Source organism: Rana temporaria, chromosome 7, assembly GCF_905171775.1.
Source record: "Rana temporaria chromosome 7, aRanTem1.1, whole genome shotgun sequence".
Lineage (NCBI taxonomy): Eukaryota > Metazoa > Chordata > Amphibia > Anura > Ranidae > Rana > Rana temporaria.
The window spans coordinates 187,990,999-188,006,195 of record NC_053495.1 but is presented as its reverse complement, the minus strand read 5'-3'; the positions used below and the strand labels follow the sequence as shown (position 1 = coordinate 188,006,195).

Sequence of the window (15,197 nt, the reverse complement as noted above, 5' to 3'; positions counted from 1 at the left end):
AATGTTTGAATGAGATTCTACTGGCCAGCTTTAGATCCAAGGCTGTACATGGGCCTTTGATTTCTTGCCCCTATGACAGCGGGTGGGAAAAGGCAAACCCAGCTTTGGACATTTTTTTCTGTTATGGAAGCTTTTTTTTTTTTTTTTTAAGTAATAGACTGACAGATTAATATCAGATGTTTGTTGATTGTAGAGAACTGCCCAGAGGGCCTCCATAGAACAAACTATTTGAGCTGCTCTTGTTGCCAGGATCAAAGAATACTACCTACTACTTATTACTTATGTTAGGAAATGATGCAGTTTCCCAGGGCAGAGCCAGCATTTATAAAAAAAAAAAAGCTTAATCAATATAATTCAGATTGTGTTGGACAAAGAACACTTCTTAAAGTGGATGTGCCATGAAAAAAAAAAATTAAAAGCCAGCACCTACAAATACTGCAGCTGCTGACTTTTAATATTAGGACACTTACCTGTCCTGGAGTCCAGCGCCGTCCGCAGCAGAAGATGAGCAATCGCTCGTCACTCTGCTGCCCCCCCGCCATCCTCGGTGAGGGAACCAGGAAGTGAAGCGCTCCGGCCTCACTACCCGGTTCCCTACGGCGCATGCGCGAATTGCGCTGCTCCTGCTGATTGGCTCCAGCTGTGCTCTGGGAGCCGAGTGTTCCCAGAGCACAACGGGGGGAGGACGGGAGGTGACGTCTTGCCCGCAGTCTGCCAGAGACTATGTGGCCGGAAGTGGGTGAAAATACCTGTCTTTAGACAGGTATCTGCACCCCCCTCCCCCTGAAAGGTGTCAAATGTGACACCGGAGGGGGGAGGGTTGAAAGAAATTAAGAAGTACATTTTATTTTATTATTTATTGAATACATAAGGGACTGAAAAGATGGTAAGCACATCTGGCACTTTAAAGCATTTTATTGCCGATCTCATGGAGGTATGTATAAGTCATACTCACCTTCTTGGTTTCCATGCAGCAGATTTTCCTTTCTATGAACTGTATCCTTGTTGCCAACATTTTGAGCCCAGGTGTTTTTGAGTTAAAGCTCTATAGAAGTCTAGATGGCCTTCCTGACCACTAGAGCAGGGACCAGAAATGTGTGGGCAACACATGTAGGCAGGTTCAGGCATCCCTCCATTCTTTAAGTGGCACTGTGTCATTGTCATTTTGGATAGAATAGGAGGGCTACAACCCTAGATTTTTTTTTTCTGTTTCCTTTTGGGGGAATTTACCTTAATTTCCTGTCCCATAGCCAAAACAGGAAGTGAGAGAACATCCCTGCAAATTAAGGGAATCATGTGGGGCTCCCTAGGTTACCAATACTAGTGTCTCTTTTGGAAGATTTTCCCTCTATTACTTTTTTAGACTAATTTTAGATTTTCTTTTACTTTCATTTTCAAATATAATGGTAAACAGGACAAATAGGAAGGTCGAATCTCTAAGACGGGGACACAGACAGCAATAAAAATGTAATAGGTGTTCCAGTCCATCTACATTATGTCCCAAACTAGAAAAAAGGTTTTGCCTTTGGACCCTTGTGGACTCTATCCATCTTCTCTGGGTCTCAGGGAAGACAGTTGTCTGATTGGACACTGAAATATTGTAAAATCTCAGGAGGCCATTTTGACGAGGATCTGATACAAAGGGTGACCTACATCAATTGGGTGCGGTCAGGGCGAGTGGAAGGTCAGGGATAGGTACCTGCTAGCTAGGGAATGAAACTAGCAAAAGAAGGGTTCCTGACAACAGGGGACAGCATAGGGGGGAACTTCTACATTGTGGGGTAATGCTTGGTGTCCGAATAAAAGTGTGAAGTCTCCTCAACCAGTAAAAGCAATACTTTGTTATATTTTACACTGCTACCCCTCCATTGGAAGCCATCCTCAGGTAATACAACCCAGAAGACAGATAACACTGTGAGAATACAAATTATGGATTGTCTTGCACTAGTGCCCAATGAAATGTTTATTATATTGAGATTGATAACCTGAATACAAGATTACACAGTGCATTATAATACAGTAAAACCTTGGTTTGAAAGTAACTTGGTTTGAGAGTGTTTTGCGAGACAAGCAAAAAATGTTAATACATTTTGACTTGATATACAAGCGATGTTTTGATATAAGAGTAGCGTCATAGATAGGGTGTGGGAGTAGGGGTGGCGCTACCTTTTTAAAAATACCTATAGCTTAATGATAAAAATTTGTATATTGTGCGTCCAAAAAATGGTGCTACTTGGAACTATAAACAGTGTGCCATCCTGCAACTAGTGCAATAAAAAGATGTATATATGAATAAAAATGAATATATGAATATAAATAAATAATTTTAAATAAATAGTACAAAGTGCTCAAGTGTTAATTCATGTGCTGAATATACATAAACGATGGGTGAATTGCTGTGCTCTCTGTGTCACAAATTCTAAAGTGCTTTATGCCGGGTGAACTTCTGTTCCAATATTCCACACAGTGACCACCTCAAACTGTGCTCTTATATGGCCCGCACTCACCGGATCCTTCACCCCCTCCTGGGGTGTAAAGTGTTCACAGTGTGTTCCACTGTGCAGCACTTTGGCAGTTATCCATCCTGCTGTATTCCTGGAGGTGCTTCCAATGATTACCCCATATGTAGGAGAGAAAGGTCCCAGAATAGTGTGATACCGTATATACATTATTTTTATTTAATTAAATGGGTACTCACATTTGGGCAGTAAAACAAAGCATTGCAAACGGAAGTGTTGTGACGTACTGTCAAACGCTTGACCGGTTTCGTCAACCTGACGTCTTCTGGAGCGTCATGTCACAAGTATAAGAGAGAAGAGAGCAATATGGCTACATTTAATGAAGGTACAACTTTGCTTTGATATACAAGTGCTTCGGATTACAAGCATGTTTCTGAAACAAATTATTCTCGCAATCCAAGGTTTTACTGTACTGTGTGTGATTTCTGCCAGTGTGGGTACCTTGGCTGCGGCCCTGCCTACACACACATTTCTGATTCCTACTCTAGTAGTCAGAAAATCCCCATAGACATCTATAGGTTTGAATTCTTCATGAGTTCTTGAGATATCTGAGATTTTGGCTTCTGCATTGGCTCCCGCTGCTGTCAATCACAGCCAGTGAGAAGAGCGCGGGGGCCGAGCCATGTCAATGAACACACAGAACCAACTCGGGAGTGAGCCTGAACAAGTGCCCATATAGTAAGCGGCTTCTTATGGGGTCATTCAGCAGAGGGGAGGGGCCAAAAGTGGCGGCGGGAGACACAAGAAAAGGAAGATCTGGGTTGCTCTGTTCAAAACGATTGCACAGTGCAGGTAATTATGACATGTTTGTTATTTAAAATAATAAAAAATTTAGGTTTACGCTCGCAATTGAAGAGGTATCTCCACAATGTACACATGTATGATTACTCGGCTGACAGTTTGTGTGCATCTCTGCAATTTTTTGTTGGAAGGCTTCTTTTATGATGACTTGCATAGTTTACAGTTGAAAGCACAGGGACTCATTAGCCCCAAGCCTACATCCCCTATCTGCTGCAATTTTTGGATAGCAATACTAAAGTCATATAATGGTGAAAATTGGACCTTGTATGCAGGGCCGTCATCAGGGGGGTACAGCCATCACAACTGTGAGGGGCCCCACAGGGGCCAGGAGAAGGCAGGGCGGGTTGAGGGAGCCGTGCTGTGCATTACACATACGGGGCCAGATTCAGGTAGATCCACGCAATATTTGCGTGGGCAAAGGGCAACGATTTTTGCTCTGCGCCCACGCAAATATTTTGAAATGCCCGCGATTCACGGAGCAGTAGCTCCGTAAATTGCGCGGGCGATATGCTAAATAGCCCGGCGTAAGGGCGCCTAATGTAAATGATCCCGCCGGGGGTGGGAATCATTTAAATTAGGCGCGCTCCCGCGCCGAGCGAACAGCGCATGCTCCGTCGGGAAACTTTCCCGACGTGCATTGCGGCAAATGACGTCGCAAGGATGTCATTTGCTTCTAAGTGAACGTGAATGGCGTCCAGCGCCATTCACGATTCACTTACGTAAACGACGTGAAATTTAAATTTCACGAGCGGGAAGGGCGGCTATACTTTAGCATTGGCTGCCCCTGCTACAGCAGGAGCAACCTTGCGCTAAAGTCGCCGTACGGAAACTCCGTACCTTGCGTGCGCAGGGCCCGCGCAACTTTTGTGAATTGGTGGTAGTATGCAATTTGCATACTATACGCCGATCACAATGGCCGCGCCCCCTAGCGGCCAACGCAAGAATGCAGCCTGAGATATGAAGGCATAAGGAGGCTTATGTCTGTCATATCCTAGGCTGCAGTCCGCGTAGCGATGTTCCTGAATCAGGGGCATTCGCTACGCGGGAGCAAAACAGCTATTGCGCCGCGCAACCGCTTCTTGAATCTGGCCCATGATCTCCAAGCTTCTGCTGTTCTTATCACTGAGCTCAGACATCGAGCTCTTTACTGCCACCTCTGGCCACATTATGTGCACCCTTCGTGTGATCTGTACTGTGCTTCTCAGCATGCCACCTTCATGAAAACGACCTGAGACAGGTAGGGAGAACTTATTTACAAGTAGGGGCTGTGAGGGAAAGGGAGGGGGGCTGTTTGTGTACAGAGAGGGGCCAGAGCCTTGTGTGTGTACAAATTTGTTGTGCTGCCCCTGCCCTAGGCAAGACTAAAATCAGGAGTTCCCTCCATCTTAAATTGTCCCACCCCTGGTGGTTGTGTGGGGTCCCTGGTAACTCTGTTGGGTCCCTGGTGGCTGTGCGGAGTCCCTGGTGGCTGTGCGGGGTCCCTGGTGGCTGTGCGGGGTCCCTGGTGGCTATGCGGGGTCCCTGATGGCTATGCGGGGTCCCTGGTGGCTATGCAGGGTCCTTGGTGGCTGTGCGGGGTCCCTGGTGGCTGTGTGGGGTCTCTGGTTGCTGTGTGGGGTCCTGGGTCCCTGTGCAGAGTCCCTGGTGGCTGTGCGGGGTCTCTGGTGGCTTTGCGGGGTCCCCGGTGGCTGTGCAGGGTCCCTGGTGGCTGTGCGGGGTCCCTGGTGTCTGTGTGGGGTCCCTGGTGGCTATACAGGTGTGGTGTGGGGGGTGACATATATACAGGTATGTTTGGGGGGTGACATATATACAGGTGTGTGTGTGTGTGGGGTGACATATATACAGGATTGAGGGGGGGCTGAGTGCATACAGGTGAGGTGGCCAGTGTGCGGATTCGGTAAGATGGCCCGTGGGCAAACCCTGGGGAATTTTGGTGGTCAGGCTCGCGGGGGGGGGGGGGGGGGACACAGGCCTAAAGTTGTGTAAGGGGCCCTAAAATTTCTGATGGCTGCCCTGCTTGTATGACCAGCTTGGACAATGGTGGGCCTTCGCTCTCAGGTTCTGCTGATTCATCACTTGCTCTTTTCACACGACAAGGTACTATTGTTCTGCTAGCCAAAGTCTACACAGCAGGATGTATATTAGGGAGGATTTAGGAATAGAGCCAAATAATCTATTTGTATATTATTACTTCATCCTGTAATGGAAGGATCTGTAGAGACTGCCAAAACCCTGGCAGATGAAGATTAATTTTATGACATTGTGCATGCTGTCGGTCACATCTGGCTAGTGTTCATGAAAAGTCTGCTCAGTCCTGAAATCCTGTACTAGTTTAGAGTTACCACCAACACTGCAGATGTCTGAAGTTACATGTTCCAGCAGACTCTGTCCACCACTGCCTGTACTTGCTGCACATTCTAATTCCACAAGGGCTGGTTAAAATAAAAAAATAAAAAAATAAGCTATTGTTCTTAGCAGCTTATTAGGCTTTGCTCGGTTGTCTAAGCAAAATGGGTAAATATTGCAACGTCAGTTTATTGATGTCACACAGCTAAAATAATTATCGCCATTTACAGACCCTTGTGTTGAACATAATGCCTAAATGTAACCCACTACCTCTAAAGTCAATTGGATATGTACTTGCCAATTTGTTTGCTTTCCACCAAGTTACAGCCACAAATAATTTTTCGTTTCCTGCAATCAGTGGTTAAAATTAAATTGTTTTTGATTGACAATCACAGTCCACAATTCGAGGGGCTAAGTAAGCACCAAGAGGTATGCTAAAAATAAGGACATTTGGGGGGGTAGGTTGGGGTGCATGGGGGGGGGGAAGTGTTTAGATAATTGGTAAATGTCCTTTACTGAAAACTCCTGAGCCCCATAATTTAAAGGGGTGTCAAAATACATTTGCCCATACTTTTCATTCATAAAGTATGGAAGTTTAATGATTGACCTCTCAGCCAGTCAACTGCAAAAAAATAATAAAAAACACTAGAAATTTAACAGAATTCTTGTAGGTTTCAATGCAGTGTATCGGCTCCAAAAAAATGTAATTTCCTTATGTCATAAATCTGTATTGAGCTCTGTGCTGCTTCCACAGAATTATATCCAAGATGTCTGTTGCATTTAATCAGATCTTTTTCCTTCTTATTTCTTTTTTTTTTTTATTAATGCTGCTCAGAATGAGGAAATTGCACATCTTTTCGGCGATGATTATCTAAGAGGTACGTTCTTCATGGAAAATCTGACCTGATTTTTAATATTTGGGTTTCAGAGTCAAATCAATTAGAGGATTACAAGCTTATAGAATATCTTATATTGCATTAAGTGACGTAACTGAAACATGCCTTATGGCGATTTTGATTTTCATGGCATTTAAACTTTCTTTTTTTTTTCTTTTGTTTTAACCCATTTTTAGCACATGTTATGTTACAACTAGACAAAGCACCTGACTGTAGTCATATTTTATTCATTCATTGATAATAAAGGATAACTGTTCTTTTTGTATACAATCTATCTCAATCTTTTCCCCTACCCTATAGTTCTTAAAGTGTATGGGGCAGATCCTCAAAGAAATGACGCCGGCGTATCTCTTGATACGCCGCGTAATTTCAAATTTTGCGCGTCGTATCTTTGTTTTGTTATCCACAAAACAAGATACGACGGCATCTGTGTTAGATCCAATAGGCGTACGCCGTCGGATCTTAAATGCAATTTTCCGGCGGCCGCTAGGTGGCGTTTCCGCGTCGAGTATGCAAATTAGCTATTTCCGACGATCCATGAACGTACGCTCGGCCGTCGCATTTTTTTACGTCGTTTCCATTCGGCTTTTTATGGCGTATAGTTAAAGCTGCTATCTGGTGGCGTACTCAATGTTAAGTATGGCCGTCGTTCCCGCGTATAATTTTGAAAATTTTACGTTGTTTGCGTAAGTCGTCCGTGAATGGGGCTGGACGCCATTTACATTCACGTCGAAAACAATGACGTCCTTGCAACGTCATTTGAAGCAATGCACCATGGGAGTTTTGAAGGACGGGGCATGCCCAGTTTGTTCGGCGCGGGGACGCGCTTCATTTAAATGAAACACGCCCCCTACTGGCCGCATTTGAATTCCGCGCCCTTACGCCACGAGAGATACGCTACGCCGCCGTAACTTACGGCGCAAATTCTTTCAGAATTCAAAGAATAGCAAAGTAAGTTACAGTGGCGTAGCGTATATCACATCTGCGCCGGGTGCAGTGTAGGTATGTGGATCTGCCCCTATGTGTAACTCTAACGCCTCGTACACATGACCGTTTTTCTTGGCAGGAAAAAAAAACAATTTTTTCCCCGACGGGATTCCTCTGAAGCCTGCCTTGCATACATACGTTCAGGCCAAATACCGCCCGTCCAAAGCGCGGCAACTTACAACGGGACTATAAAGGAGAAGTTCCATTCAAACGGCGCCACCCTTTGGGCTGCTTTTGCTGATCCTCGTGTTAGTAAAAGTTTGGCGACAGATTTGCGATTTTAATGCGCTGCATTAAACGATGCAATAATTTGCAGCGTGACAAATGTCTGGTTTTCCAGACGGGAAAAGGTCTGCCAGGAATCCTGACGGGGAAAAAAGAAAGCTGGTTCTCTTTTTTTTTTTTTTTCGGCAGTTTTCTCATCAGGAAAACTGCGATGGAGCATATACACGGACGGTTTTCCCAGCCAAAAGCTCCCATGGCAGTTTTCCCAACGGGAAAACCTGTCGTGTGTACGAGGCTTTAGTCTATGTCAAGTTTGTTATTGCTCTATGTGTCCCCACTGGGGAGAATCACCCTCTCTATTTGTCCTGGTAACTATTAAAAGTGAAGTTCTGGTTTATAAAAAAAAACATTTATACTCACCCAAGCATCCAGCTGCATCTGTTCCCTGCTTCTAATGCTGATCCCTTAGTTCTTGGTCTTCAGTGAGCCTGTGGCTGTCATTTATATGGGCTGCTGTACCTGTGGTACACAGGACGAAGGCCCCTACACCTTTTTAAAAACACAGCCGCAGGGAAAACGCTTGGTGTTTTTGCACCAATGCGATTTCCTACACCTGCAAACGTGCTGTGTTTCGGGTGCTATTAAGAATGAAATGGCATTCCTGTGTGCCTGCAAAAGAGCAACACATTTTGGTTGCGAGTGGTTGTAGGTGCGGGAATAGGTGTGATTCACATGCCGTCCTGTACCCACATCCACCACCAACATAAGAGCTTGATATATGTGTATTACTGCGGAACCGATAGAAGTGACAATTGGTTTCCGATGGATCCAACTGTGAAGTGATTGAAAGTAAAGCAAATCTGTGACTGAAGTCTAGTTTAGGTGAAACCTGTTCTGGTTATAAGCTGCTAAATCTCTGATAGTGAGAAAAGGAAGCGCTTGCCAGGCGGTGAATTCTTGAATGTGTGTAGAGGAGCACCTAGTACAAAAGCTCTTCTCGCTTAAAGGATAAGTTTACTTATTTAAAAAAAATTATGGGGCAGATCCACAAAGCGAGTACGCCGGCGTATCTACTGATACGCCGGCGTACTTTCAAATTTCCCGCGTCGTATCTTTGTTTTGAATCCTCAAAACAAGATACGACGGCATCTGGGTTAGATCCGACAGGCGTACCTCTTCGTACGCCTTCGGATCTAAGATGCAATTTTTCGGCGTCCGCTGGGTGGCGTTCATGTCGTTTTCCGCGTCGAGTATGCAAATTGGCTATTTCCGACGATCCACGAACGTACGAGCGGCCGTCGCATTCTTTTACGTCGTCTCTACTCGGCTTTTTCCGGCGTATAGTTAAAGCTGCTATGTTAAGTATGGCCGTCGTTCCCGCGTTTAATTCGAATTTTTTTTTTCGTTTGCGTAAGTCATCCGTGAATCGCGGGATGGACGTAATTTCCGTCCAAGTCAAAACAATGACGTTCTTGCGACGTCATTTCGCGCAATGATCGGCGGGAAATTTAGGGACGGCGCATGCGCAGTTCGTTCGGCGCGGGGACGCGCTTCATTTAAATGAAACACGCTCCCTACCCGCCCAATTTGAATTCCGCGCCCTTACGCCGCGAGAGATACACTACGCCGCCGTAACTTACGGCGCAAATTCTTTCTGGATTCGAAGCCACGAGAAGTAAGTTATGGCGGCGTAGCGTATCTCAGATACGCTGCGCCGGGGCAGATCTTTGTGGATCTGCCCCTCTGAATGCAATTTTTTTGCGCATAAAAAAAGTGCACTTATTTATTTATTTTGGAGCCTGTAAAGCATTGTATACAGCTTTCCCAAAATTCCCTGCCCATTGAAATGAATGGGCAGCGCTTCCAAAAAGAAACAAAAAGTTTTGACTTTAGATCTACTCTAATGTTTTCTCATTATTTTATACATTTTTTGTATTGTGGATTATGGAGATTCGGCATTGGAGGTTTTTAAAGCCTTGTTGTGAATTTTTTTTTATGTATTATTTGCTTTGTAGGCTGGGTTAGTCTTTATGAAACTGTATCTTTTGTTTTTACAGAAGAGTTGAAGAAATCAAAAGTCATGCTTGTATTAGGTAAGGTAAACTTTTTCTTTTTTAACCACTATTACCCCCTTCCTGCCCAGGACAATTTTCAGCTTTCAGCACTGTCGCAATTTAAATGATAATTGCACGGTCATGCGACACTGTACCCATATAAACGTTTTCATCTTTATTTCCCTACTAATAGAGCTTTCTTTTGGTGGTATTTGATCGCCACTGGCTTGATTATTTTTTGTGCTACAAATAAAAAAAGGTTTTTTTATTGTTTCTGTTATAAATGTTGTAAACAATAAAGTTTTCTCCTTCACTGACGGGCACTGATGAGATGGTACTGATTGGCACTAATGAGGAGGCACTAATATGCAGCACTGATGGGCACTAATATGTGGCACTGATGGGCGGCACTAATGGGCACTGATGGGTGTCACTGCTGGGCACTGATGGGCGGCAAAGATGTTGCATCTCTACCAAAACATGACCATCCACCTAAACTGACAGGCCGGGCAAGGAGAGCATTCATCAGAGAAGCAGCCAAGAGGCCTATAGTAACTCTGGAGGATCTGCAGAGATCCATAGCTCAGGTAGGAGAATCTGTCCACAGGACAACTATTAGTCGTGCTCTCCACAAATCTGGCCTTTAACCACTTCCATACAGGGCACTTACGCACCTTCCCGCTCAAGCCAATTTTCAGCTTTCAGCACTGTCACACTTTGAATGGCAATTGCGCGGTCATGCTACACTGTACCCAAACAAAATTGGCGTCCTTTTTCCCCCACAAATAGAGCTTTCTTTTGGTGGTATTTGATCACCTCTGCGATTTTTTTTTTTGCGCAACACCTAAAAAAAGACTGAAAATTGTGAAAAAAAATATGTTTTTATTTTTTTCTGTTAATTTTTTTGTAAATAAGTAAGTTTTCTCTTTCAATTACGGGCACCGATGAGATGGCACTGATGGACATCGATGATGTAGAACTGACAGGCACAGATGAGGTGGCACTGATTGGCGGCGCTGGTATGCGGCACTGATGGGCACTCATGGGTGACACTGATGGGCACTCATGGGCGGCACTGATTGGCACTCATGGGCGGCACTGGGCACTCATAGGCGGCACAGATGGGCACTCATGGCGGCACTGATGGATACTTATGGGTGGCACAGATGGGCACTGGGGGTGGCACTGATGGACACTGTGGGGTGGCACTGATGGACACTGGGGTGGCACTGATGGACACTGTGGGGCGGCACTGATTTACCCATGTGTGCCAATCAGTGCCCATTTGTGGGCACTGATTGGCATCTTTTTTTTTATGCTTTTTTTTTTGCCCAGACTTTTTTTTTTTTTTGCCCCTTTTTTTTTTTTTTGCCCTTCCCTGGTCCAGGGTGGGCTTCCCTGGTGGTCCAGTGTGGCGATCCGAGGGGGGGCGAGTGAGGAAGAGCCATCAACGGCTCTTCCTGTTTACATCGTGATCAGCCGTGGTTGGACACGGCTGATCACGTGGTAAAGAGTCTCCGTGAGAGACTCTTTACCGAGATCGGGGTTGCGGGGTGTCAGACTGACACCCTGCAACAACGATCGCCGCGTTGCGCGGCCACGGGGGCGCGCAGCGGCTCAGAATCCTGAGGACGTCATATGACGTCCAGTCAGGATTCTACAACCACTTTGCCGCCGTCAATCTGTCATTGGCGGGCGGCAAGTGGTTAAGGAAGAGTGGCAAGAAGAAAGACATTGTTGAACGAAAGCCATAAGAAGTCCCCTTTGCAGTTTGCGAGAGGCCATGTGGGGGACACAGCAAACATGTGGAAGAAGGTGCTCTGGACACATGAGACCAAAATGTAACTTTTTGGCCTAAAAGCAAAACATTATGGGGCAGATCCACCCCTTGCCACTAACACCCCCTGCCTCCAATCTCCACCTGCCTCCATCCCCCTCTGCGGTGCCACCGCAGCCACCATCACCCCCTGCCTCCAATCTCCATGCGCAGTTCCAAGCCGAACCGATCTTGGTTATTTTTACTGGCACATTCCTGCAACCACGGACTTTTACGAACGGGGGGAAAAAGTGCCCGTTTTTACGAACTGTCCATAAAAATATGGACGGTTGGCAACACTGTGGATGGGGCAGGTTTTCTTCTTGGGCCATTTCTTTGCTAGATGCTTTTTTTTGCCAGGTGCTGTACTTGTGTGAATATAGGACATCATTTATTTATAAAGTTTTATTGCAGTTATCACTTAAGGCCAGTGCACTTATCTGTTTGATAGCAATACAAATTTCCATTTATGTTTTCTCAATCCACTTCTTTTCTTTGAAAATCCAGTAGGGTAAAACTGGGTCACTTCTCTTTTCTGAAGAGTCCTTTTTACTGATCATGTTAGCCATTGATATGGAACAGTGGGGACAAAATTAGACCATGCTACATGTGATTTCACATTTTTACATATTTGTGGCTGCAGTAATTATGAATATTGATCCCATTTTCCTGCTGTATCTGCTTCACTGTAACTTGTTAGTGCTAACAATACAAACTCTCTGTAAAAGCCACTCAGAATAGCTAATAATAATGTAATAATTATTCATGCTTTTTGCTAAAAAAAAAAACTCAGAACCTCATCTGAACAATATCTTCTCGTCTCAAAGCACTTTTACAGTATTAGTGGGAGTCTAAGGACTGCAAATGTAATGGGGACATTGTTCTGTAACGTAATTCATATTGGAATAGTAATAACTGGATTCATTTAACCACTTGTTTACTGGGCACATAAACCCCCTTCGTTCCCAGGCGAAATTTCAGCTTCCGGCACTGCGTCGCTTTAACTGACATTTGCGCGGTCATGCGACGTGGCTCTCAAACAAAATTGACGTCCTTTTTTCCCCACAAATAGAGCTTTATTTTGGTGGTATTTGATCACCTCTGCGGTTTTTATTTTTTGCGCTATAAACAAAAAAATAGCGACAATTTAAAAAATATTTTTCTTTTAACTTGTTGCTGTAATAAATATCCCAATTTTTTTTTTTTTAAATATATTTTTTCTCAGTTAAGGCCGATACGTATTTTTCGACGTATTTTTGTAAAAAAAAAATCGCAATAAGCGACTGGTTTGCGCAAAAGTTATAGTGCCTACAAAATGGGGAACAGAATTATGATTTTTTTTTTATTCTTTTTTTTTTTACTAGTAATGGCGGCGATCTGCGATTTTTATTGGGACTGCGATATTGCGGCGGACGTATCGGACACTTTCGACACAAATTTGGGACCATTCACATTTATACAGCGATCAGTGCTATAAAAATGCACTAATTACTGTATAAATGTGACTGGCAGGGAAGGGGTTAACACTAGGGGGTGAGGAAGGGGTTAAATGTGTAGCCTGGGTGTGTTCTAACTGTGTGGGGGGAGGGGGGTGACTGGGGGAGGTGACCGATGCTGTGTCCCTATGTACAAGAGACACAGATCGGTCTCCTCTCCTCTAACAGCACGTGGAGCTCTGTGTTTACACACAGAGCTCCATGTCCCTGCTGTGAAACCGACGATCGCGTGTACCTGGCGGACATCGCGGCCGCCAGGTACACGCATCGGCTCCCCAGCGATGTGGCGGCACAGTGTTTACCCGCTGCGCGCCCCCCAGAGGCGCGCGCGGGTAATGCTTTTAAAAAGACGTCCAGTTGGCACCTGAGAGCCGCGCTGTTGACGTCTTTTGTCAATAGCGCGGGTCTCAAGTGGTTAAAGAGAAACTTTGGTGAGAAAAACGGGATGCACTGCTGACCTTTTTCTGAAAATGCTGACCCTCTGTCTTAATTTTTTGGAGCTGCTGGCCTGGAAAAATGATGGGCCAGATTCACAAAGAGATACGACGGTGTATCTACAGATACACCATCGTATCTCTGATTTTTACTGGTCCTATCTATGCGCCTGATTCATAGAATCAGTTACGCATAGATAGGGCTGAGATCCGACAGTGTCACACTGTGTTACACTGTCGGATCTTTTTTTGGATTTAAAAATGGCGCCGGGGGCGTTCCCGCTGATTTACACTGAATAATATGTAAATCAGCGAGATACGCGAAATTCACGAACGTACGCGGACCCGACGCTGTGTTCTTACGTCGTTTCCGTAGCGCGGTACCCGTCGTATACTTACCCCTGCTAAAAGCAGGGGTAAGTATTGTTAAGTATGGCCGTCGTTCCCGCGTCGATTTTGAAATTTCCTACGTCGTTTGCGTACGCCGATTCACGAACACGCGCGTCGCAACCACTGACGTCCTATTGACGTCAGTGGGAGCAATGCACGCCGGGACTTTCCCCGGACGGCGCATGCGTATTTAAATCGGCGCGGGAGCGCGCCTGATTTAAATAGTACACTCCCCCAGCCGCGGAATTAGAATTCCGCCGGGGGAGTTAGGATCCGCCGTCGCAAGTTTGGAGGTAAGTGTGTTGTGAATTTGACACTTTCCTCACAAACTTGCGAGGGCGGATCTTAAAACACATAGGTTACACGGATCTAAAGATCCGCTAACCTTTGTGAATCTGGCCCGATGGGTATAAGTATTGATTTATACCTCTATACTTCTGTTTCATAACAACTAATGAAGTGTGCCCAATCACTGGACTCCAGCATTCATTAAAGCCTCGTACACACGATCGGATTATCCGACAGGACTTGTGTGATGACAGGCTGTTGTCGGAAAATCCGACCATTTGTACGCTCCATCGGACAATTGTTGATGGATTTTCCGTGGATAAATGTGGGATAGCATGCTTTAAAATTATCTGCCAACAATTGTGTGTTGTCGGATTATCCGATTGTGTGTACACAAGTTCGTCGTACAAAAACTCCATAGTACAAACACGCATGCTCAGAAGCAATGCTCACCATAACACAACATTAGCTGTTGTTGCCCAAAGGGTGGTGCTAAAGAGCTGGAAAAAACATGTAGTTTTGTGTTTGTTGGCCGACAATTCTTTGCCATTTGTATTCAATACAAGTTCCTGGCCAACGCCCTTCACACAAAAGTCCTACACTTTGTCCGCAGAAAATCAGATCGTGTGTATGAGGCTTAAGTCTCTTTAATTTTTAGTGTATGCAATACGTTTTGTGATGCGCATCTGCACCTCCAATCACAGAATGCCTTGCAATTCTTGAAAAAGATGCAAGGCTTTTTCTGAATGAATGGAGGATGAGCACTACATCCAGACATTTGGCAATGACAGAAGAGTGCAGGTTTAAAGATTAGCTGGAGATGTACAAATACACAATAATAGTTTTTGGTCAGTTTTTTCAACTTTGCGATCCGATTCCTGTCTGAAATGACAGGTCGCACTGCGATATACGAACCAATCTGGGGGTGTCATTACCTTTGTATTG

The 15,197-nt window shown here is 45.0% G+C and overlaps 1 protein-coding gene across 2 annotated transcripts in view; it reads left to right on the top strand.

The window, feature by feature from the left end:
* AK5 (adenylate kinase 5) overlaps nt 1-15,197 on the top strand; it is a 299,264-nt gene that overhangs the window by 228,722 nt on the left and 55,345 nt on the right. For both annotated transcript variants that reach the window (XM_040360665.1, XM_040360666.1), the window contains 2 exons: nt 6,502-6,544; nt 9,832-9,867. In XM_040360665.1, the coding sequence (XP_040216599.1) occupies nt 6,502-6,544; nt 9,832-9,867 (79 nt within the window). The remainder of the gene's footprint in view (nt 1-6,501; nt 6,545-9,831; nt 9,868-15,197) is intronic.